Source organism: Myxine glutinosa, chromosome 4 (assembly GCF_964187855.1).
Source record: "Myxine glutinosa chromosome 4, kmMyxGlut1.1, whole genome shotgun sequence".
In the NCBI taxonomy this organism is placed as follows: domain Eukaryota; kingdom Metazoa; phylum Chordata; class Myxini; order Myxiniformes; family Myxinidae; genus Myxine; species Myxine glutinosa.
In genome coordinates, this window is record NC_136264.1 from 92717393 (window position 1) to 92744015 (window position 26623).

Genomic DNA, 26623 nt, shown 5'->3' on the forward strand with positions numbered 1-26623 from the left:
ATATATATATATATATATATATACAGTCACGTGAAAAAGTAAGTACACCCCATGTAAAGTTTTGACTTTTTATTATATATATATATATATATATGTATATATATATATACTTTTATATATATATATATATATATATATGTATACAGACTTGGCATTTAATATGGAATATTTTGTTTATGGGGGTGAACTTACTTTTCAAGATGTCTTAGAACCAAAAGTTCATTGGAATTATGTTGAAATTATTCTAGATTTTGTTAATGTGACCTTTAAAAGAAACAAAAACCACATTTGACATTTCGAAACAAATAAATTGATCCTTGAAAGTGATGTAAACTGATATCGAACTCAATTCATGGACAGTACTGTGTTAAACTTCTGTACGTTTTCCAGACGTATCTCTTTATTTTGCACATTAGGCAAAAATTTTTTAAACAAAAACAAAGTTAAATTACGACTGGGATTACGGACAGTAAAATTACAGTTCAGTACTTCGTGTAACCCCCACGAGCATTCAGGAGAGCACGTACACGTTGAGGAATGCTGTTCACGAGATTTGCCAAGGTTTGGACAGGAATCGCTTGCCATGCAATGACAATAGCCTGCTGCAATTCACGCACAGAGGTCGGCTGCTGGTCCAAGTGGTCGATTTGACACGTTAATCCTGCCCACAAGTTCTCTATCGGATTCATATCCGGGGACATGGCAGGCCAGTCCATATGCTCTACACCACGGTCAGCAAGAAAGTGTTGGATCATGCGAGCACGATGAGGGCGTGCATTGTCATCATGGAAGACAAAGTTTCCTCGAAAGGCTGCACGAGCAAATGGAAGCAATGTTTCTTCCAGAATGGCCCTGTGCTTGAACTGGTTCAGGTTTCCATTCAGAACAACCAGGTCAGTTTTGCCCCCTGCATGAAAAGCAGCCCAAACGGTCACCCCACCACCTCCAGCTTGGACTCTTTGCACTATACAATCTTTGTTGTCGGCTTCATGCACTTGTCTGCGCACTCGGACGCGGCCATCTTGACAATAGACCAGAAATCTAGACTCGTCACTGAAGATCACGTGATTCCAGTGTCCTGGCTGCCATTGACGGTGCTCTCTGGCCCACTGCAATCGGCGATGGCGGTGTTGTCTGGTCAGGCGTGGCTTTCTCAGGGGACGCCTGGCACGATAGCCTGCTTGAACCAGTCGTTGGCTGACTAGCCTTCTGGATACAGGCACATTTGTCAGTTGCTGCCACTCAGCCCTAAGCCGATTAGATGACTTGGTACGGCCATTGCGGACTAACCGGTGCAGCTGGCGATCATCCCTCCTTGTGGTTCTGCGGGGACGTCCTGGCCTCGGTATTGGAGAAAGGACACCCCTCTGAGCATTTCGTTTCAGGATCTTTGACACCTCACCTTGAGTGATGCCATACTGCCGAGCAATAGCACGCTGTTTCATGCCGTAATTTTGTAAAGCCACCACTCCATGACAAACAGCATTGTCGAGTTGACTGACCATCTCCAGAGGAAGCGGCAATAACTTTTGGAGACGTGCGGCAGTTGTTTTCCACGAATACAGAACGCAACAACCCTTGTATACCCGACTGTGAAGCCAATCATCAAATGCACCTGTCCGTACATTTTGCCACGCCACCTGTGATATAATCCTGTTGTTGACTTCTTGCTGCGACAGTCAATTAGTGACATGGTTCTTTTAACAAATAAATCACCAAAGTGTAAAAGAAACTCACTAGATTGATATACTGAGTTAAGAAAGTAAACCGAAGTCAAGAAAAAAAAAAATCCATATTAAATGCCAAGTCTGTATGTATGTATATATATATATATATATATATATATATATATATATATATATATATATAATGAAAACTACATTGGCAATGGTTGAGTTCATGCATAATAAAAGATAACTTGTCTGCTCATTGTTATAAATCAATTTGCATGTGAACTATCAGGATATCTGTCACACACAGACATAACTCCTCTATGAGTAATGGAGATAGGAAGAGGTTGACAACAACAAAGGGTGAAGAGACTACACACATTATAAAACAAAATAAACAGTGTCTAACTTGGACATAATGCACATAAAAGTATAGAATCAATTTATGGTTAAATTATATGCCTTTGTCAAACCATGTCCAAGGTCAGTTTGTTGGTACAGACAACTTTTGCAATCATCCACACTCACGGTAAAAACAAATTTCGATGGAAAAAAAGTTATGATTACATTAGACAACTTGGATTAACTGCCCTTAAAGCAGCTTGGGGCGCAATATTAAAGTAAGCTGCCCAAGAACGCTATATTGAAGTTGATCTGTGTGTAGACTCACTGAATCAATCATTACTTTGTATGCAGCAAGTAGCTGCAGGTTTCCATGATTGCTGGGAACATGACAGTGCTGCTGATGCAGTGCCCCATTGTAGAGAAGAGCAGAAAATGGGAATTTCCAGCTGGCCTATGGTAGCAGCGATAACTCTCCTATTCTTCGTGAAGGACACAGTGGGATATTTAATGTCCTGCAACTAATGTTACCTGATGTGATGCTGAGTTTAATGACAGTGACATTGCATCATGAAAAAGATGGTGCACATATTGTATCACAATGCATGTGAAACACCAGGGTAACAGTTTACAGATGGGTCAACATTTGAACCCAGACAAGACAGCTCAGAGGCTAGTGTGCTTACCTTTGGACTATACTGCCAACCTACTCACGAACACATTACATTGATTACAATACTCTATACTCTCTTCCACCCTTGGGAATGGCCAACGCTCAAAATATTAATAATGTTGGTATGTGTTCAGGGAAGCGCGGGGCTCATGAGAGGGTGACTCGGGCCCACTTCCAAAACTCCAACTCTGAAGCCGAGGAGCCATGGATAACTCTGCGAGCTGATGGGTTGCTGAGCAATAGCTGACGACAGCTGAGGTAAATAAATCTGGCAAGGTCCCTGCACCCAACTCTAGCATTACCTTCCGGGCGATTTAGTTCTCCCAGTTGGGGAACCGTGCTCTCAACTTCCCACATTTATCTATTTATTACATAGGGCCGAGCGAAACTGTAGGTGGGACGTCGGCTATCTTGCGCAGCGAATCGCTGGGGTACAACTTCCCATCAACTTATTACATGCTATGTCTAACTAATGGTTGAGACTGACATCTGAGCAGGTTGGAAACAGTTTATCATTTAAAAAGGTAATGACACGTATTTACAAATATAAGTACTGTATTTACAGAAGCATTGTCACACAGAACAGTCTTATCCCTAACACGTAAAGAACCCCTTACACAGTCTTACCTTATCTAAATACACAAGACAGGCGCTCCTCAAACACTCCGGGGAAATTAGAGAGAAAGAGGGAGGGATCGTTCGTCTCTCGTAGTAGAGGCGTAGGGTTGGTCTCTCGCTCACTCGACACGAAGCAGTACAAATCAGCCATTCAGTTCCCTGGGCGCAAGTCAGCCACGATATCTGGAATGCTGTCTTTTATCGGTCCTCGGGAAGGCGTGGCTTCAGGGAGCAAGGGTCATGGCAACACTCTTTGACCCCCATGTGTCGCTTCCTCATTGGCCCGCAGTCTGGCATGGCACTCCTTTGGTGTAGTTGGTATCGCGCTTAAAGTTGGTATCGCCAGGTTTGAGAGGGTGGGAGAAAGGGATTTGAATGGATTGATGAAGAGGGGCATTTCAAGAAAGTGGAGAATCACAAAGGGAATAGAACTTGCGAAACAAACAAACAAACACGCACGCACGCACACACACACACACACACACACACACACACACACACACACACACACACACACACACACACACACACACACACACACACACACACACACACACACACACACACACATTTTCCCTGTTCCTGTCACGAGGGGAAAGGTAACCCAACTAATTACAAAATTATTATGGAATATGTAACTAGTATGTAACTAGAATAACTAGTAACTAGAATATGTAACTATGTATAGGGATCTCATGTATTGAGTGCATCATCCTGGGTCTTTTCCATAACCGCAACAATATCATTCTTATAAAAAGAGAAAGAGTTCCTTTTTTTTTTTTGCCGTTTTGCCGTTTTTCAAGCGAAAGAGCATTTGCCGTTTTTCAATCCATATAAACTTGTGCAATAAATAGGCTGATATGGGTATCAAAAAGCACAATAGATTGTGGATTCAAGGAAAGTTGCATAGGATGAGGTCATTACATCCACCAACAAAGGTGGATGGAGGTTATGTTTTCACTGCTGCCTGTCTCTGAGCAGGATATCTGAAAAAGTTATGAACAGATTCAGAAGAAACTTGATGGACAGGTTGGGTGTGTGACAAGGATTAATTGATTAGATTTTGGTGAGGATCTGGATTCGGATCCGGATACGAGAATTTTTAAAGTTAATCTTCACCATTGAAAGATGCTTAATGCATTTAGGATGCATTTAGGATTAAAGTTAATCCTAAAACGATATATAGCATGATATTTCAAAACGTTGCTCGATTATGACAAAACTCGGTGGATTAGTTGAGCAGGTGACAAGAACAAGCCGATTGGAGTTTGGCTCATGTCCGGATGCAGATCCGGCCTTTCGGTGGGATACAAAACGTAAACTGTTCAGTCTGGCGAAGGTATGCGCTCTGCTGAGTGTCATTCTTGTTTAGTCTGCCACCGTGCTTTTGTTGCACTGCCACGTCTTTAGTTTAATCATTACATGACTTTACAAATTAAAATTGAAGTCAAACAAAAATGAAAGCTCACATCGATTTGAAACGAGTGTTAAATCGAGAGAGAACATTGCAGATAAAACTAGAACAATGCGACTGTGTCGCCAATATGCCTCCACATAGTCCCACAACAGGTAGATGCCATCACTCTGCATATGTATGGGTGAGGGATCACGTTTGTGAAGTTTGGTGTTGATCGGATGAGGTTCGTTTTTCTATCCAAGATGGCTGCCAAACCACGTGATCTATGACATCATAATTTTCAAACTACATGCAACAGTGCTGTTAGATGGTATTTGTAAAATTTCGCATCGATAGGGTGAGCGATTTCAGAGATATAATTATTTAAAATTTCCCTTCAATCCAATATGGCTGCCAAACAATATGACGTATGATGTCATAAATTTAACATTTCAATACAAATGGGTCATAGATCATGTTCATGCAATTTCAGATTTTTAGGATAAGGAATCCGATTAAAACATTTTTGGCTGGTATACCACTTCACCTATGATGTCATTGTCATGCTTTTGTTCCCCAATTGGGAGTACTTGACAATGTGCAAAGTTTCAAATTTTTCCATTCAGCAGTTTCCGAGAAATAATTTTTTTATTATTTGCTTTTAATCCAAGATGGCTGCCATACCTGGCTGCAATCCAAGATGGCTGCAACTTCCCAGACGTCACAATTATCATTAAGATATTCTGCATGGGTGTCACTCCCACCCTGAAAGTTTGGTCTCAATCGGACATGGTTGCTGAGAAAAACGAGGATTAGCCCGTACGGACGCACGGACGGACATCCCGAAAACATAATGCCTCTAGCGACTTTGTCGGTGGAGGCATAAAAATGGTTTTACCACTTTAAATTGGGTGCAGACATAAACAATGGGTTCATCTGACGTTAGTAACAGTCGTGCATGTCTCCGATGAGCACATTAAAAACCCAGGGAAACAGCGCAGATAGTTGTTTGTCATTAAAAAGTGACAGAAGGCTATTTAGGCAGCAGTTTGAACCATGCCGAAGATTTTTTTTATTGAAAAAGAATGTTTCTGAAGATGCCTCTCAAAAAATAAAAAAGAGGACATCACACACGACAGGAACATGGCACTGGCTGTGACACTTGACCAGTGTGCATCCCCTTGGTTGTAGAACAGCATAAGCCAAGCACGTGATACCTTCCCAAACAATCCTAGTAATTTTAGGCCAGGATTCCCTTTCAGACAAATCCAAGCTTTACTTTTTGAATTTCACGACGACTAGAAGTGAGAGTTGGTCGGTGATCCATTAAGGGAAGTATGAGTATGTCACAATGGTTGGACAGACTTGCACATCGTTCATAAATGGAAACCAACATGATAGCGGTACACATATGAGATATTGACACTTTGGTGCACCATTTTGCTGGTGCTCTAAGATCCTGACTTTTTGCTCTGAAGCACAGAAATACCAGATCCCACAGAGCCAGATTGCTTAACAGGAGCTTCACATTTGTATCGGGATTGAACTGCTAGTTAGCCTGACCTAAACTCGATTGAGCATGCTTGGGGAAATGATGCAGGTTGCCTTATAAGTCAAATACAGCCTTGCTTCCATGTAAGAGTTAGGTGTTGATAAACAACAACAACAACAACAGGCATTTTAAGGCAATTTTCCCTGCTAGAGCGGGGGTTGGCCATGCGGGCCCCATGACAATCTTCTCCATTTTGCCCTATTTTCTGCATCTCCCCTTGTTAACCCCCTTACCCGCATTTCTTCTTCCACCACCTTCAGCCAAGTCTTTCTCGGTCTTCCCCGTTCTCTACTTATTCTACATTCATTTCCATCACTCTTCTCAACCAGTCACTTTCATCCTTCCTCAACACATGACCAAACCATCTCAACCTGTTCCTCTTCACAGCATCAATCACAGGCTCTATTCCCATCATCTTTCACAATTCATCATTTGTCTTACTCTCTCTCAACGATACTCCACACATCCACCGAACCATTCGCATTTTCACCCTTTCCAGCCTTCGTTGTTGCTCTACATTCATTACCCATGTCTCACTTCCATAAATCATAACACTTCTCACACCTGCAGCGTACTCCTTTCCCTTCAGCATCAACGACACTCACCTCGTCGTCAGCACGCCACTCAGTTCCCGAAACTTCTTCCATGCACATCTCACTCCAGCAACCGTTGCCGAGTCTGATCCACCTTCTCCATTCAGCATGTCTCCGAGGTAGCAAAATGTTTTCACACCTTCCAGCTTCACGCCGTCTCCAAGATCCAACTCAACATTTCCTCCATCTGCAGCTCCCTCTGTGCACACCTTACACTTGAATGTAGCTGCCACACTGGTTAATGACCCTCTCAGACCACTACATTTTTGATGAACCCACTCAGCGCACATTGTACATTGAATGGAGTTCACTCCGACACCCTTCCTGCACACAGCACACGGCCACTTCCCAGTTCTTTCCACCTCACGACATGCTTTACCACTTGCCAACACCCTCGTCTTTCCGATATACACCTTCAGACCTTTTGCCTCCATACATTCCTTCCACTTGTTCATCTCCTCTTTCAGTCCATCCATACTCTCCCCAATCAACACCAGATCATCTGCATACAACAACTCCCACGGTAAACCCTCCTTTACGGTCTGAGCCAGCACCTCCATCACAGCTACAAATAGTAGTGGACTTAGTACCGACCCCTGATGCACTCCCACCTTCACCTCAAACTCACCACTGTTCCCATCCTTCGTCCTTGCAGCTGTGCTCGCTCTCTCGTACATTGCCATCACTACTCGGATCAACCATTCCTCCACTCCTAACTTCCTCAATGCCCATGTCACTACTTCACGTGGAACCCGATCGAATGCTTTCTCCAGATCAACAAACCCAAGAAACAACTTCTTCCTCTTCTCCATGTACTTCTCCTGCAACTGCCTTACAATAAAATTCGCGTCTGTCGTTCCTCTTCCTGGCATAAATCCAAACGACATTTCGTCGATCTTTACTTTCTTCCTTATCCTCTTCTCCAACACCTTCATTCCATGCTCGAATAACTATATCGCTCGATATGAGCCACGGTCCAGTGGGTCACCTTTCCCCTTGTATAGAGGGACAAGGGTACTCAGTTCCCAATCCACTGGAATGCGGCCTTCTTTCACCACCAGCTTACAGATCGATGTCATTCTCTTCACACCCCAACTTCCCGCTGCCTTCAACATATCTCCCACAACTCCCAACGGCCCTCCCGCTTTTCTACTCTTCATTGCTTTTATCGCTTCCTCAACTTCCTTCTCAGTTATCTTCTCTGCCGGTCCTAAAACCGGGTTACTCTCTATGTTGCCATCCCATTCATTCTCTGCTTTCAACAGCATTTCCATATATCTCTTCCATCTTCCTTTAATTCCATCTGGATCCACAACGATTTGTCCCACTTCATCCTTCAAGCAACTCACCCCCATCACATCGCACCTTTTTCAATATCTGCTTTGCAATCCTGAATACCGCTCTCTGACCCTCTTCCGAATCCAAGTGTTCTCCGAACATTTTCCTATATGCGTCCTGTGCCTTTGTTACCTCTTTCTCTGCAGCTTTCATGCTCTGCCTCTTCTGCACACGTACCCTTTGCCTTCTGCCACTCCGTGAACTTCTTCCTCTTCTCGTCAATCCTCTTTCCAACTTCATCATCCCACCACCATGTTTCCGAGTGCCTCGGTGGTCCTTTTTGTCCATCCACACACCTCACCAACGGCTCCCAACAGACTATCTTTCATTCAACCACTTTCAAGCTGAACACCTTCATTCTCGGTTGGTACTTCACCCACCGAGCTCTCCTCGCACCTTTCACCCTTATGTCTCAGACAACCAAGTGGTGGTGTGAAACAGCCTCCTCCCCCGGGATCACCTTTGTGTCCCGGAGGTGCCCCCTATCTTGCCTACGCACCATCAGGTAGTGAACGGTTGTCGTCGACCCACCTGACGTGTATGTAACAAGCTTATTATCCTCTTTCTGGAACTGAGTATTACTAATCAACAAATCAGCTCCATCAGCAAACTCCAAAATCCTTTCACCTTCTCCATTTCTCACACCATGTCCGTAACCCCCCATGAACTCCCTCAAAACCGTCTATACTCCTTCCCACATGTCCATTTAGGTCTCCTCCTTCCACAACAACTTCCTCATCTTTCACGTTTTCCATCAGCTTCTCTATTGCACACCAGAACTTGTCCTTCTCTTCATCGCTCCGACCAACCTGCGGAGCATATCCCGAGATGACGTTCACCAAGAGCTTTCCAATCACCATTTTCACCATCATCAACCTTTCACTCACTCTGGTCACACTCACCACACTGTCTACAAACTCCTCAGAAAACAGGACACCAACACCATTCACGCCACACAAACTTGTATTTCTGTCCCTGCAAATATTTTATCCAAATAAAACTTCACCATTCTCACACCACTTCCCTTCCATCTCGTCTCCTGCACACAACATATGTCCACTCTTCTTCTGACCAGTACTTCCACCACTTCTCCTGATCTCCCTGTCATTGTCCCTACATTCCATGTCCCAAACCTCAGAAACCAATTTCCACGTGGGGCATCAGGCGTTTCGTTGTCATAAATGGAGTGAATCCAAAATGTTGTTGATCCCATACAAAAATGGAGTTGACTGGATCAGCATCTCCTGAGATGACTTACCAAGTGCAGCTTTCACACCACTGCCTGGTGGGGACATGCTCCGTACTCTGTCCAGAGAACCCAGCAGGATGAACAATTAATTCACGTAGAAATTCGAGCAGGTTTTCACCATTTTGGTAAATTGCTTCCCAAATAAAGTGCAGGGTTTAGAAATTATGTTTCATGTTAATGAGGGTTATTACTCATGTCCCAGCTGCCGTCTTTGTCGAAAGTATTATAATTTATTGGCTGGGTATGTTTGGCCTGGCAACTGCACCAAAAGCAGATCTTTGCAAAAGGTGCTGTCGCATTATTTCCATCCACATGATTACAGTTGTGATTGAGTGCTCCATATCGTCTGAGTGCTCCACGATGCAGCACCCATACTTATGGCAGTTTCATTTCATACTATTTTGTCGGCAATCAAACTCGCACCCAAAAATCTCAAAGGCAAGCTCCCTCCCAATGATGTGGAGTAATGAGTTACTGTAATCAGATTACTAAGAATCAGAAACTGTAATCCATGTTGCTGGCCAGCGATGATCCAGTGTTAGCCCTGGCTTGACTGTGAAAGCCAATTACAAAGGTAGCAAAAATAAATAAATAAAAAACACTGGAGCTTTCGTTATTGCCGATTCTTGACATCAGAGAATATAGTCAGGTTCACTATGTTAACAAATAAAATTTCGTTCAAAATTTTGGGAGATTAGCAAACCTGTACATTTTTGGAATCATCAGAGGATGGAAAATCCGAAAATCAATGTTGGCATTTGCACAGACACCTGCATGGCCGCCATTTTGGATTTTCAAAATGGCCACCATAAAATACATATTTTGCGCGATCTCGGCTTCTTGTCAACCTAGAAACTTAATTAAATATGCTAATCCTATGTTTTCTGGGTCAAGGAATCCAATAAAGGCCTCAAAATAGTGCTCAGGATTATAGAAAAGCAACAAACAAAGGTAATTGAAAACCATTGTCTTTATATTTGTGATATAACTGTATTACATAATACATGATATTGCAAGTCCTTTGAAGTTATAGGTATGGGTTTCTAAAGCAAGAAAGCAGCCTTGTTAGTATCAGATTGAACTATAAGTCCGATACACAGGATCTACTAGGTCTACACCGTTCAGGAATATGCTTTTACAGATCTTCATCACTGTCCTGAGTCATCTGGAAAGTCCTAAAAGTGAAGCAAGTGTTTGGATTAGAAGTCTAATGATCCCATGAATGGTTTTCTTGACCCAGAAAACATAGGATTAGCATATTTAAATAAGATTCTAGGTTGACCAGAAGCCGAGATAGCGCAAGTTATGTATTTTATGGCGGCCATTTTGAAAATCCAAAATGGCGGCCATGCAAGTGTCTACACAAATGCCAACATTAATTTTTGGATTCCTCATGCTCTGAATATTCCAAAAATGTGTAGTTTTGCTAATCTCCAAAAATTTTGAACGAAAAAACATAATGAACCTGACTAATACTTAACAGCCCACTGGAAATCCTCACGCAAGCAGCTATCATTGATGCAAAACTTCACATCAAGCCAAAGCGGATTGTGCAGTACACACCTAATCACAGTAAAAGCAAATAATACAGCTGCAAGTGATGGTTACGTGATAACGTCTTCAATGCCAAATACGCATCAGGGCAACCGATCTCAGGAGCTCTTTATTATGATGTGAATGTTCTGCGATTTAAAGTTTGTGCCTCGGCACGTAAAGCGTTATTTAAATATTTTTTTAACAACCGGTACAGGATTTCAGATCATTCACCCAGATAGTGGAAAACCTTTTTAGCAGGACATATGTAACGCAGGTTTATAAAGACTTTTTGAAGTGGCTCCATCTCTTCCGGAATAAACCACCGACCACGAGGCTTTATGACAGTAACCCAGGCAAACGGCTTAACAAATGGTAATATATTAAACTTAACTTCCACAGGATAATAATTGCCGCCACCTTCCCCACCAGGCATGAGGCCATTAAAAAACGATGAACAGTCTAATAATGATGACCCACCTCTCTTATTATACATGCAAGTATCAGTCAGACGCTGGGGTTGAGTGGCATGCAGTGCACGTGATTAATATTGTGTCAAGATGCAAACCCTGTAGCCATGGGTTATTCAAGGAAAAGCCCTTTCAAACAAGCGAACCGGGTGGCCTGAATACAGCACTATTACTATCTCGAACTTGGAAGCAAGAGTGCCAATCTACAAGCATCAATCACAGCTGGAAATGGCCGCCATACCTCTCGAATATCGCTGTCCAACAGCTGCGGAGGCTCTTCTGATGCTCTCTCTGTGATCTCTGCCATGGCAACCTGAGAACCGATCTCCTCGCCCTGTTCCAAAGACACGAACATCGCGTTTATGCTCAACTCGCACGGCAGCAAAGCTACATTGAGTTACGTCTTCTTTGGCATTAATAGTACGAGTGATTTGTAATAAAGCTTACACCTTTTAAAAACACTACAAAGAGCACAGGTTGCACGTGCATCGAGGCAGCTGGAAGCTATGCAATGATGGATGAGGGATGGAGGCATACAAACTGCTCGATGAATCAGTGTGCAGTCAGGAGGCCATCCAACCAACACACAAAACAAGAAGACGTCATGCAGAGCACGATACTTGTAAAATCCGCCCCCCCCCCCCTCAACCAAGAATTTTTTTTTTTCCATTGATACAGCAAATTGTCCATTTCATCAAGATTAAAATTGACAATCTTGATCAAAGCTCGGGTCTATAGGAAGAAAATTGACGGTTTTTCAGATGAAAAGTGATGATTTTGGAAGTTTGACCTTGAGTTGACCTTTGACCTCAAAATAGTATGTTTCCCAATTTAGTGACTCGATATGCAAATGCTGTTCAATTTTCAAGTCAATCGGTTGAGAATTGACGGCTTCTTCGATGAAAATTGATGATTTTTAACATTTGACCTTGAGTTGACCTTTGACCTTTTGACCTCAAAAATAGTTCATTTCCCAATTTAGTGACTCAATATACAAATGCTATTAAATTTTCAAGTCAATCGGATTTAAAATGACGATTTTAGAATATTTGACCTCCAGATGACCTTTGACCTCAAAATCAATAGGCTTCTCAATTGGGACGACTTATACAGCTTGGTAAAGTTTCGTGACGATCGGTTTAGAATTGTGACCTGTAGGCCGGTGACAAACAGACAAACAAACAGACAGACAGACAGACAAACAGACAGAACCACAAACGCAACCGACCAATATACTTGAAAAATCATCGATTTTGCAAGTAACAAGGACAAAAGTATTCAGGAGTACAGTTCTGCCGACAGCACAAGGCTGATGTTAATCTGTTGATCGCAGCAACATCCTCTCTCCTGGAGAGAGGAATCTTCTTTAAATGTAAGCGACAAAAGTATGCGTAGGCTCGTTGCAAACGACAAAGAAAACACACCCTATTTCCGGTTGAAGAGCAAGTAAATCTTCGATTGGAAGGGGAAGAATCTGGAATGTGTGATGCAATCTCGTCGGAAGCACTGGGTCTGGCAGTTGCACGGAACATGGCCAAGGCCATAATGGAGCACATTTACGACTGGGACATAGATCTCGCACGGGTCATTTTTGTGCAAAAGGCTGATCTGTCAAGGGGTAATGCTTGCAAATGAGAAAAAAACGTTAAAAAAAAGAGTACCAGCCTGTTTACAGCCTCAAAACCAAACACTTAGTCCGATCCAAGATTCAACGGTCACCGAGATCTACAGCTGGGAAATCTGTGAGGCAAAGCGGAGAGCCGTTACAGCCCATCACCGAAGAGCTGCATGGAACCGACTTCATCCGATAATCGCGCCTCGGCTGCAAGCGAGCCATTCATTCCGAGGCACTGCTCGCGCCTCTCGTGCTCGGTGCGGGAAACCAGCGCAGTGATACTCCATCATGAATGTGGCTGGAATCAAAATGCCTCAATTTGACAGAGACTACTGTTTTTGGTCGTACTTTTCTCCCTCCCACTCCTCCTCACCCTCCCCCTCCCCCTCCACCTCTTTCTCCCCCCACTCCTCACCCCTCTCCGTCTCACTCCCTTTCTGTCTCTCTCCCTCTGAAAATTGCCAGCACCCGAAGCAAACGAGTGACAATCAAAGCATATTGCACAATGGCATTTATGCTGACATTGAATGAGCAAACAGAGCAGTGGATTTTTGAATCTGCAAGCAATCAGAGAAACATTACCCGTATTGATCACAATTACAAGAACGTGTTCTAAACCCTGACTGCAGATAAACAAAAAAACCCACATGGGGGCCATAACTATATCATACCCTCAAACCGTTTAGATATTTAATAATTATGGATCAATGAGTTTGGGTCTGCGAGTCCAGCACGTTTATCAGAAGAAAAAAAAAATGTTGTTTACATTCACACCACAAGGAATGGTTCACCCACATCAGTGACACCAACATCAATAAAATCATCTATTTTGTCCACATTTTCTCTTGGTTCTTCTTTTTTTGGAAGGGATGGCTGATGGTTGGGAGAGGGACACACAAGCACACAATTAAAAGATATCTTTTGAAAAATCGAATCAAAGCTGACTAAAACTTCCTTTTAAAAAACCCCAATAAAAACAAATCTTGATCAAAAAGATACAATGGGACTGTGCCAGTATGATATTAACGGCATCAGGTGAGTGTTATTGGATTGAGATGATGTGAGTGCTGCATGGATACACAACAGCCTTTTGTAGGCGCAAAGTTCCCCGAGCATAGGTTTGCTCAGCACAAGGCCGGCATGCTGGGTTGGGCATTATCAAATAGCCCAGGCTTGGAGTTTAAGAACACGCCAATGGATTTTGTACGGTGTGCAGTCTTCGTTCCGCAGGAAGGAGACAGCCAGGGCATGTTTATAAGCCTGAAGAAACCAGCCCGAGGCCTAGGCCATTTGCTAGCTGTGCAGTGTGTTTTGTCACTAAGCTGCTGCTATAACTCAGAGCAAGCCTTGTTGCAGCTTTAGCTGTAACTTCAACCCCAACCTGAGCTTACCAACGAGCAATTCTATTGAACTCAAATAGCCACAGACTTTCCTGTGAAAATTTTGACTTGGGCTGGAGAATTCAACGACATATAAATCGCAATGTTTCACCTTCGATTGATCGCTCATCTTCATGTCATTTTGTTCGAAGAGATGCCCACGTAAGGGTTGATAACTTTAATACAAGGCAGCTGCTAAGCTTATACCTACCGGTTGTTTTTGATTATAAAGTCATAAATAGCACGATTACAGAAAGTATAATCTATGATACGTTGAAAAAATGAAATAAAAAAAAACACCACAATGTTTTTGCAAACGTTTTGCAAAACAATGAGCATGCTATATCCCACCCCTTCCCATTCACTGCTTCTACCAACCCCCCCCTCCTACCCCCACCCCCAATGACCAATCCCCAAGGCATCGCCATGTGCCATTTTAACCAAAAGCGTTCGGAGGACCTATGTGTGTATATGCATATACGTGTATGTATGTATGTATATATATATACATACATATATATATATATTGTTATGGTTTTTATAACCTTCACTAGTAAATTTTAGTAAATGCATCCCTTATAAATGTTCCCCTGTAGATATCCCCATCAATTGGCTTGTTAAAAATCGCACCCGAGTTAGTCCATGTACAACACGTAGCGAACCATAGGACCTCTCCGTAGTTATTTCATTATTATGTGTTTCAGTTAAGGATCTGTTCCCAGTAGTTGAATCTGCGTTGCATTAATCAAATAAGATAGGCCCCATTCCGTCCATTTTGCTCTCCCCCTTCAAATTGTGGTACCTCGCTTGCCAACAGCGTTCGCCGCCGTTGCACTGGGCTGTTTAAGCCCCTGTCACACCTTGACGATTTAGCCAGCGTATGCCGACGTATCAAAATTTATCTAAAACGCTGGCGTTCGCTGAACTATTGATGTTTTTTTTCCAGTTTTGGGCGTATAATAGCGTATTCATAACGAGTTGGACATATGCATAACGTATTAGTAACGTACACAGAACGTTTCGATAACTTATAGATAACTTATACCAACGAATGCTTAGCGTGTTGTCGGCGTTCACAACTTATGCCCAACGATAGTCTAACTTATGCATAGCGCGCGGCAGCGTATCGCCGACGATCACGTGGCGTAGCCTATTAAAAGGCTGCCGCTCGACGATTCAAATCATAACCGCACTAGACATCGAAGTGTCAACATCACCGTCATGCCGAAGAAAACTTCGAAGAATGCTGCCAAGAAGTCTCCTGGCCGTGGCCGTGGCCGTGGACGCGGACGCAAGGAGGATCCATCATCACCCACACCATCCCCATCACGCTCACCCTCTGACGGAGAGGATGCTGGTTCCAACGCCTCTCAGGCATCCTCGTTACGGAGTTCCACCATGAGCTGGTCATACATGCCAAACTGCCGTCGCCTCCCGATCCATGGTCTCACCCAGTTCCTTCTCCTCCGTTCACCTCTTCTTCTCCTGGCTCTATTGGCACGCAACTGGTACAGTGTCAAATCGATGAGGTCATGTTGATGTTGGAGGACAGCTAGTAGGTATTCTCGTCTCAGCCTTGCCGGATCCTCCATCTCTCGGATGACATGGAAATCTGCTCACCATGGAGTCTGGAACACTGACGGGTTCCTCCTGTGAACCCCATTTGTATATACCAATTCCCCTAAACGCTGCCAATACGCCATTATACGGTAGCTGTAAGTTAGAAACACGTTCAGTAAGTTCTGTGGTCGTCCGGAAGACGTCAAATACGTCTACATACGTCAATATGCGTTGGAGATACGTTACACATAGGTTCAAAGCACGTTACTCATAGGTTAGAAATAAGTTTCGGGTACGCTAGACATTATCTCGACATATTTCGACTTAGGAGTAACTTACAAGTAACGTGTGTCGACGTGTGTCGACGTGTGTCAACGATCGCCTAACGTGCCTACAACTTATGGCCAGCGTATGCGGAACATGTGAGTCATACGCTGGCATACGTCGACAAATTTTGTGCATGCACAAAATTTGTCGACGAGCTCGGCGTACTACGACGTATGCCAGCGTCCTTCAGCATGCTCTTAACGTATACAAAACTTACCCATAACGTATTCGACGTGTGCCAGCGTATTCGCCAAATTTTTCATACGTCGGCATACGCTGGCTAAAACGTCAAGGTGTGACAGCGGCTTTACTGGCACCACGCCGCCATTAGCCATGCGGTCAAGCCGAGGAGGAAGGGGGCGGAGCCGCCAGAACAAGGTGTGGCACGTCGACTCGTCATCGGAGGTGGAGTCAGCAAGCCCTTACCGGCCAACCAGCGCCGCGGTGAGCCAACCGGTAGGCGTGTCATCAGAGCCGGCGGCTTGATTCCAACATGAGCAATAAAAGCGGCTCCGAGGGACTGCTTGGCCAGTTGAGTGAGAGGGTTCCAGAGTTGCTAGAGAGAGACGCGTGAGAAGGTACCGACGAGAGGGGAAGGACCTGGAGTGCGCGACGAACTGGCATCTTGTTCAAGGGAGAGAGCATTGACACGAGCCATTTGTTATAGACGGAGCATCCCAGTCCCATCGCTATATGCAACGTCCGCTCGCGGTGAACGATACGCGCTCGCTGCCTGCCAGGGTTTTCCCGCCACGACGCGAGTCGACTCCTGGAGCCAGACCTCGACGCCTACCGTCTGCCTGGGCCTTCTCATCCCTTCTTCCAGTCATTCCTGCCTGCTATTCTCCTTTCGTGTAAGTCTGTTTGTCTGTCTGGGGCGTTGATAACATAAGACTGCTTAAGGCTGCCCTGTGTCTTCTTCTTCTTCTTCTTCTTCTGTATATTACTTGCATTCCTCCTCTTCTTTAGTTTTGTAAATAGTTAATAAATGTCTGGTATTCCTTACTTTGGTTTCTTCTTTCCCCCGATCGCTTTAGTCCCTTCTTTCGATTGAGTACCTGTGGCACGATTCGGCCAACCGCAATAGTCGGGTTTAGTCCTTTGTTAATGGCTCGAGCTGCGGATTGCTAAACCGCTCGGCAAATACCATCTTGTCCGTGGTTCGAGCGGTACTTGTCTCCCTGTTTTGCGGAGGGATTGGTGAAGGTATTCGGGAGAACACTTTGACCAATAACCCTGACCAATTTCACCCCTCAAAAGAGCGTAAAAGTACCAGGACCAGAGACGGCCAGCTTAACAGGCCAAGGGGATTAACCCCCCCTTGCTAAGGGGAGCGCCATCTCTGAGATCCGTAACAATATATATATCTATATATATATATATATATATATATATATATCTATATATATATATATCTATATATATCTATATATATATATATATATATATCTATATATATATATATATATATATATATGTCAGGTCTCAGATTTGTTACTGCTTAATGCTCAATTATAAATGCCGGTTGACTGACGTATTACCACGTAAGCTATGTTATAAAATGCTGTTCTATAATGTTATTTCATGAGTTAATAAAATGTATTCGAACCTTAGGTAGGCTGCTTGAATCGTAGACATAAATCCTTTGATAAATTGCCAAAAACATTAACTGTTTTGTTTAATGACAGTGACGCCTGAGTTACAATGAGGTTTTTGCTTCGCTTTCATTTAAAATGAGGAAAGGCTCGCTTCAGTCGTGTTGGACAAATTGTATACGTGTGCACTTTCGAGGCTAGATAAGGCCGGTCGTAAAATCCCTATCATGATTCTCAGACGGCGCCTCGAGCCGCGGGCAGGAGAACGCTCACATGCGCGTGATTTTGCGTAACACTAGCAGAATGTTTAGGTTGCAGACATAAAACCTATCATGAACCATATATATTTTGTATTAATCACAGCGACGCTTGACTCTGTATAAACATGCTCTGAATTACTCATTTTGAACAAACCCATATACTTTATGGGTTTGTCGAAGCCAAGAATGCACCCTCCCTTTAATGAGTTATATTTTCTGCCTCGTCGGAGTTTTGAAATCACATCTGGTCCGAATGATAAGGTGCGTGCTGCACTCCCCCGAATGACAGAGCGGATAACGGTGGGGGCTAGGAATGACGGGGAGGGACTCTCGCCAGTCGCTTTGTTCTCTCGGAGATTTTCTGATAATCGTATTCATATATAAATGAATGAGAATCAATGTGTTTTCAGGAAGGCTTGACTTGGCATGTTCTTGCTGTAGCTTGCTGTAGATGTCTGTCTCCTCCGGATCCGTATAAAGTGTTATTTTAATAAAGGTCTCGTCATTCTCAAGCCTGTTGGTGGAACTCTACTTCGATCAGAAAAGGTGGTTTCTGACATTTGGTGCCGTGACTCGGATTGCAGCAGACAGAGGACAGAGAGAGCGGACCCCGAGCGACAGAAGGAAGGCTGTCCGAACGCCGGGACGCCGGCACGTCGTACCTTCCTTCCTGGAGCGGGTTCAGCCCGTTCCTTTCTGCCTTCTGCTCTGCCTGCTCTCCGAACAGAAATTGTAAGTAGAGGCTCATTTCAGGCCACAGAATGACGTGTCTTTGTTGAAATCACCTGGATATCATTTAAGAGTAACGTTACAATATTTGCGCTGGATAAACATTAAGAGTAAAGCTAAGGATAGATTTAGCGCTGGATATTATTTAAGAGTAACGTTACAATATTTGCGCTGGATATTATTTAAGGGTAACGTAATAATTAACAAGGACGAGGGGGAAAGTGAGGTCGGACAGCCGTAAAGGTTGAGTAGGCCGAGAACTTTCCAGGAAGGAACAGCCCAGAGACAAGATGGGGTATGCCATTGCATGCCAGGGAACGAAGGGCTGTGGCTAAACTTAGACGGCCAAAGGGACATGGCCAGGAAGGGTGAAATGCGTAGGTACCAGGTAGGTTTGACAAGAAGGTAGTGACAACTACGAGGTCAAGCCAGGAAGCTCTAGACTAAGTTCTAGACAAAAGGTCCAGATAAAGCAGGCCAGGATCTGGTGGACAAGAGAAAATAAATAAGCTCACAGGAAATGGGCCAGGTGGCCACAGGGTGAGAAGGACAGGTTAGGTTTTGAAATATTGAAAATTGAAGCAGGAGCTGCATTGTAGGAATTTGAAGCTTCAGAGCCAAAGGAAGCAAGTTCAGGAAGCAAAGTTCAGGACAAAACAATTAAGGAGGTAATTAAACAAGTAAATCAGCGAGTGATGCCGCTGGACCAGATACCAGACCAAGACCCCCCACCCCCCCAAGACCTGAGCTCAGTCCCAGGGCTCTAGGCAACACCCCAACACCCCGCCCTGCCTTCCCTTTTTTTTTTTTTTTTCACCTCAACCCACCCCCCGTCCAACCAGTCCCAAAAATCCTTTTCCTTGAATGAGAGACGTAACATGAATGAGCAAAGATTGTTTGGGAGTGGCTGGAGAAAGGCATGATTTGAGTCGATCTGAGTTTCGCGCGAAGAATGGGAGACTCACTCGTATATGAATGAGGAATGAATGTATATTGGGATGTTAATTGACGTGTGTGTCTGGCCAATGTGTTTGTCTGTGTGTCATGTGCAAAGCAGAGGGTTTCGGTGTGAAACTTTGTAAGCGATCTGCTCGACTTGGGGGAAATTCAGGCCGGGAATGTCCATTTTAACGTCTATCCGAGAGAACAGGCGAGGTCCTGAACTGAGTCCGGATTTTCATCTGTTTGGGAGTTGTTTGGGAAGCGAATTGATATAAATCGGGTCAGGAAAGCACCCGGAGTGCCCTTGTCGATTTACTGTTGATATGAAGCGGTTTCTTGGAGATGGTTGCAGAATTCGAATCAATATGTGTGTTTTACTTGAATTGAAGAGTTCATTCAATGGCAGATATTGTGTATTGTATGTGTGGGATGTATCGCTGAGGCAGCTCACCTTTGGAATTGGTGTCATATAGTGCATTTTGGGTCAGAGAGGTCAAGCGTCGGAGATCCTGTTAGCTAGGGATGAGTTCTGACAGCTCAATGTTCTGACAGCTCACATGTCAGGTCGCAGATTTGTTATGACAGCTTTTCGCACTTTGTTATGACAGCCGACTGCATGTCCCAACGCGAGGTAAACCCCGCCGCGAACGCGAATAGAGCGGCGTGCAGGGAGTGTTGGGATTCGTGTGGAGGCACGAGGGTGCGCGCCAAGACGGGGGGGCGGCGTGGCGTCATCGCGTTGAGATGGTTGTGCCAGGTCGATCGGCGATCTCTGAATTTAAATCGGATTTTTGTCATGTGTGTTGTGAAATTAAACGTCTATCCGAGAATCCTGGCAATGTTCGTTTAACTAAAGTGTGGTACAAACCTGTGTTTCCGCCGTGCGGCTCCGTGGAAGTTTGGGTAGAGGGATATTGTGCGTTCAGACAGGAGCCGAGCGAGCCGCGGGTCACGGGTGTGCTGTATGAGATTTGCTCAGAGTGCTGGCGATAACTCGCCCACTCTCAGAGGAGGATGTGTGCCCAAATGCATTGTGGGTCATTTCGACTTTGCTGGATGTCGGACGTTCATGTCAGACGAGCCATGTCGGAATAGTGGCCGGCTGCGACATATATGCCAGGCAATGTCACAGGACGAATACGTTACTTATAAGATGGATTTTTATTTAAGATGGATTTATAAGATGGATAGATGGATGGATTTATTCAAGATGGCTAAAATAAACGATTTCAAGACAGAGTAATTAATTTCCGGAGCCAAGTTCCAACAGGAAGTCTTGTTCATACAGTAAGGTACAGTGCGGAGTGGCGGCTGGAAGATGCATCGATGCATTTGTGTTGACCAATTCGAAGTTTGACCTTTTAAAGTTTAGTTGACCTTTGTTCGAGATATGCAAGGGAAAGGTCAGAGGTAATTCACTAACCTTGGAAGAACGACAGGCGGAGTCAGCCCTTCCTCTTAAGAGAGTCTACAGGGTGTTGCTTTAACGACAGGATATATAGGACTTAAATCTGGAGAAGATGGATTTGAGTCACGTTAAATGGAGGACATTTGTGAGGATGAAGAGATGCAAGTAACGTGGATTAAATTGTGGTATCACGAGTTGGGTGCCAGAGATATTGTGGTTATTATAACTCACTGATTATAGGGGGCGCCGGGCGCACCGAGTACAGATCGGGTTGCATGATGGAGCACGCATGCATGGATTTTGGCTTTGCGAGGCTCCGGATAGAAATTGGCATTTCGATGCTGTGGATTATATTATGCCTGCCCGGAAAGGGGATGTCCTGTGCTGGGGCTGGCGACATGCCTCTGTTATTTGTCTGTCTGTCGGTCTGATTGTAAGTCTTTGGTACTGGGAGGGCTAATTGAGTGCTCAGGCGTCATTGTTCCATGGAGGCAGGAGCTGTGAGTCACAAAATGTAAATGTAACACAGAGAGATGGACAGGACAACAATGGAGTTTATATGGACGGGTTTGGGGCAGTTTCAATCTGACGATTACAGAGTGCTTTGTTCCGTTCACGAAACATGTAAAATTCATGGAGTTGAAGTCGTTTGCAAGAAGGCAGCAGAGTCAGTACTGGGATGCAACTTCGTCCGGGGGTTTTGGTCCAGCCTGCAAGGAGTCCAGGGGCTTGTTTTAGGGCTGGGTCGCCAAAAATGGGATGCTGTGCCCATCTGGATGTAAAATTATCCATCAAGGACGGGGAATAATGTGCAGTGTGATTGGGTAAGAGGTAAAGGCCATAAAACACCAACCCCATGAGGAACGAAATAAATGGAGAGATGTTGGGATCACATGATGGTTGGGATTGAAGAACAACCTACTGGGATTTCAAACCTGTGTTTGGGTCTGGGGCAACTGGGTGATGGGCAACAGTGTATGAGTGAGTAATTATGATCTGTTTAAGTGTAAGAGGCGGTGGAGAAGAAAGGGGTGATGAAAAGTTATTTGTTTTAGTGTGAAGTAGGTTGGTTGCTTATTTGTCACAGTAAGATGAGAGTTGTGTTTTTAAGCTTGGTCTTTGAATGAATTGTTGCTTGGAATGTGTTGATTGGAAAAGTGATTTCTGATCGCTGATCCGATCTGGTTTTGAATTGTTGATTTAATTTTGAATTGATTGGAGGTAATAAGGATTTGTGTTGATTTCCTGATTTGAGTTGATCTGGAAACAAAGACAGATGGGATTAATGTGTATATCAGGAACATTTTGGAAAAGAAATATGGATATATGACATTACTAAAATATAACCAAGCAATCGAGAGTTCTTGGGTTAATGGGATATAAATAAATGCATCTACAAGTTGATGGTTTATAAAAATTTAGTTCTGGATGATACTTAAACGATGAACAATGTTGGCAATATACAAAGAATGTGACTTGTTTTTTGGGGGGCAAAGTTATGAGTGGTTGTGGGCAAACGAAGATTAATTTAGATTTATCATAGTTAAGTTCGAGGAAGTTGATTTGAAGCCAGAATTTTATTTGGATGCCAGAAAGGAGAAAGGAGATGCTGAAAGCCAGAAAGGAGATGCTGTTGTCTACTCTGAATGACAGGTGGCGGTATCCAGGGCGCTGAGGAGTTTGTTCACGTTGTAAAGTTTGTTTATTTAGTTTGTTTATTGTAGAGAAGAGTGCTTTTGGGATTCCGGAGCCAGAGTGGATAATTTGAGAGTAGTAGGTGGTCCTTGTGGGCTTGGGAGTGAACTGATTTGGGTTTAATAGGCACAAGCTGGTCTAAACAGGGTGAGGAGGATGGTGTGATTGATGATGTCAAAGGAGGCGTTGAGGTGAGGAGAATGAAAATGTTGAGGTTGCCGGCATCAGAGGAGAGAAAAGGTCGCTGGTGATTTTGAGGAGAGCAGTTTCAGTACTGTGGCTGGAGCAGAATCCGGATTGGGATGTTTCATACAGGTTATTGGCAGAGTGGTGATGTTTGAGTTGAGTGGCCACAGCACGTTCCAAAACTTTTGACAGAAAGGGTAGATTGGAGATGGGTCTGAAGTTATTTAGGGTGTCAGGGTTTAGTCCAGGGTTTTTCCAGAATGGGGGTGAAGTTTCACGAGTTTTTGGGGAAATCGGTATGTGAAGCTGGATTAAGTTGGAACTGCTTGATGAGCCATGGAGATGGATTGGGTTTTGTTGTTGGTTGTCTGGGAGTTCGGTTGTTGCATTGCCAAAGGTTTCTGTGTGGTGGACACACTCGTTGGCTGTTGTCTTGTGTGACGTGGGTGGAGATGTATGTGGCTGTGTGTGGCTGCCTGGAGGGGAAGGCGGCTACAGTGGTTGATATTGGTTGTGGGTTGTCCGGGGTGCTTCGATTTGCATAAAGGGTGAAGATTGGGATATTACATTATTTTGAGTAAGTATTGGCATGAGTAATTACAGAAGTAATTATGAGTTATTATGAGTAATTAGTGGTATGAGTATTAGTTATGAGTTCCAGGTGTTGAGCTAGTTATGCTAGTTATCCAGCTAGTTATGAGTAAGTGATTATTTTAGTAAAATTACATGTTTCGCTGTGTTGTGGATCTGGGGACAAGCTAGTTTGATGGGTACCCTGGGGTCTTCGGCGTGTCTATGTGTTTGGCTGTCTGTCACACCGGACTCTTGAATGGGTTTTCATGAGACGAATTTCAGACATAACAGTGAGAATCTATTTTGAGCGAATCACAGTGGGTGAGGAAAACATTGTGTGTGACCAGACACCAGAACTGACCAGAATTGAAATTGGAAGTAGACCAGGTTATTTCTATTATTTGTTTATTCGTGAAAATAAATAAATAATAGGGGGAGGTTAATGGTGGTTTGTTTGTATTAATCGAGGTTAATGGTGGTTTGTGTTTGTGTTAATGGAGGTTAAAGGTGGTTGGTTTGTGGTAATTCTAGTTGAAACTCTAGCTGAAATAATTTCCGTTTAATTTTATAATTTTATTTTTATTGATGTTGGAAACAGGTAATGGGATGCTGAGAGAAGGATTGAATTTAATTTGAATTGGACTGGATTAAATGGGATTGAATTTAAAAAAAATTGAATATTGGATAAAATTGGATCCACTTGAAAAAAGCGGATTAGGAAATTGGAGACCTGTAGACCAGGCGCTCCCAGGAGACTTGTGGACCAGGTGTTCCACCAGAGGAAAAAGACCAGGTGTTCGTGGAGCACTTCACCTGCAAGAACGCCTTGGAACCAAGGTGGAAGGGACCAGTCCAGGTGTTGCTGACTACACCAACGGCAGTCTTTTGCGAGGGCAAGACTTTGTGGATCCACGCCACGCACTGTAAGTTGGCCATACAAGCACCAGACACTACACCACAGCAACCACAGTAAGGATGGGCCTAATCATAGGTACAATACTATTGATAGCGACAGCAGCTAGGGGAAACTCCGATTCCAATAGATGCGAAAACGAAACCCGACACCTCACCGTAACATGGGGACAAAGAGTATCACTACCATGTTTCGAACAGAAAGCCCTGCACACAAATTGGGTAAGCGTAAAATGGCTAGCACTGTCGGCAGGGCCTGGACGCGTTGGCATTGTACTACAAAAGGTACGAGAGTTCCGGGAAAACGGGCGAGCTAGCATTGAGACCTTGGCCCAACCAGGATACAAATGGGGAACCCCTGATTTTAAGCTACAAACACGCACACGCCTAGGGAAAGACATGACCATGCAGGTCCGGTGCAGCGTCTGGACCCCTGGCGCGGCCAGGGGCGAAACTAAATACACACCATGCATCGAATACATACTCACGCCACACCCCCAGAATAAGGCCCCAAAGAAGGGGGAAAACACATATTGGAAAGTGGCCAGGGAGGTGGCAACAATTCAAAATAGGACACACTGCTGGTCGTGCATGCACTTTCCCCAAGCAGGCACCACAGGAATACACATGATAGTGCTACCTCTGTCCCTCAATGACCTCTGCTCACAACCTATCGATTCCCCATGTTTAGTCACCACGCTGGAAAGAGAAGGGGTTGACAACGGCAAGAGTTGCAATCGACAATTTAATTATCGCCCGTCAATGATTGCCCATGTGGCCGAGAGGCCTGCCCCCGTCTGGGTCAAACCACAGAAAGGGACGGTCTGCCTCCAGGGTTCCGGCCACTTGCGTATGGGAGAATCAGAATGCGCCTACACTCTCCCCGGGAAGCTGGGACAAGGGAGCTCGGGGATTACACTACGAATAGTACTGCAAGATAAACACAACCACAACATAACGGCTATAACATTCTCTAGGGGGGTTAGTAGGATTAATGGGGTGGTAAAGGGACTCCAGTGCTTATCCACCCACCTGGTCCCACCCCATGGGACAATGTTTATATGCGGCGACAAGGCTTACCCCTATTTACCAAATAATTGGGGGGGCACATGTTATCTGGGTTCAGTCCTTCCTGACGTTGAGATACTGGATGAGCTAGACCCAAAGTCCTTGGACAGGCGTTATAAGAGGTCAGTCATGAACGAAGATGGAACCACTAAACTACACGGGAGTCTATGGGAAAAGGTGTTTGGTTTCTTCTTCCCAGGAGCGGGCACAGTCATGGATAGTTTCCGGATAGATAAATTGGCTTTGGCCCTAGAAAAGGTGGCAAACGACACCGCTACGGCTCATGACATACTATTGGACACGGTAATTCACATGCGTACAATGGTGATGCAGAAGTGAGACTAAGGGAAACTAGCCACGCCCTGACGATCGATCGGATCGCGCGCGAAAATTCTTATACATTTAGCTGGCTCACTGACTGGTTCCAGGGATGGACGGGCACCATAGTGAAGTGGTTATTGACCGCACTGGCTGTGATAATCGGGGTAGTAATTTGGGGGGCACTAATGAAATCTCTAGTCCTCCTCTGTATGAGAAAGTATTTTACAGGATGGAAAGCGAAGAAGCCGCCGACAACGACTATGGCTCTGACCACAGAGGCCGTCGACCTGAACGGGTCCTTCAACAAGGCAGTTGCGACCGGCGCTCCAGAAAATTGCATTGAATTTTGTAATGACTGTGATACTTGTGTGGATCCCATGTGGGAACTGGCTGCTGCCTGTAACGGTGTATGTGATGACTGTGATACTTGTGCTATAAACCCCTTGCGTGTACTGGCTAACGCTGCTTATGTATTACAAGCTGACAGCTGCACGCCCCCTTTAAACCCAACTATGGATCTGATTGCGACGCTGGGTCTGGCGGTCGAGGGACCCGACGTGGATATCCTAGACCCGCAAGCCGACCAGGCGCCCAAGGGAGACTTTGACATAAAGGAAGT

The 26623-nt window shown here is 44.4% G+C and overlaps 1 protein-coding gene across 3 annotated transcripts in view; it reads right to left on the reverse strand.

The window, feature by feature from the left end:
• FANCD2 (FA complementation group D2) overlaps positions 1-26623 on the reverse strand; it is a 340198-nt gene that overhangs the window by 3465 nt on the left and 310110 nt on the right. For all 3 annotated transcript variants that reach the window (XM_078776144.1, XM_068112928.2, XM_078776145.1), the window contains one exon: positions 11676-11768. In XM_078776144.1, the coding sequence (XP_078632270.1) occupies positions 11676-11768 (93 nt within the window). The remainder of the gene's footprint in view (positions 1-11675; positions 11769-26623) is intronic.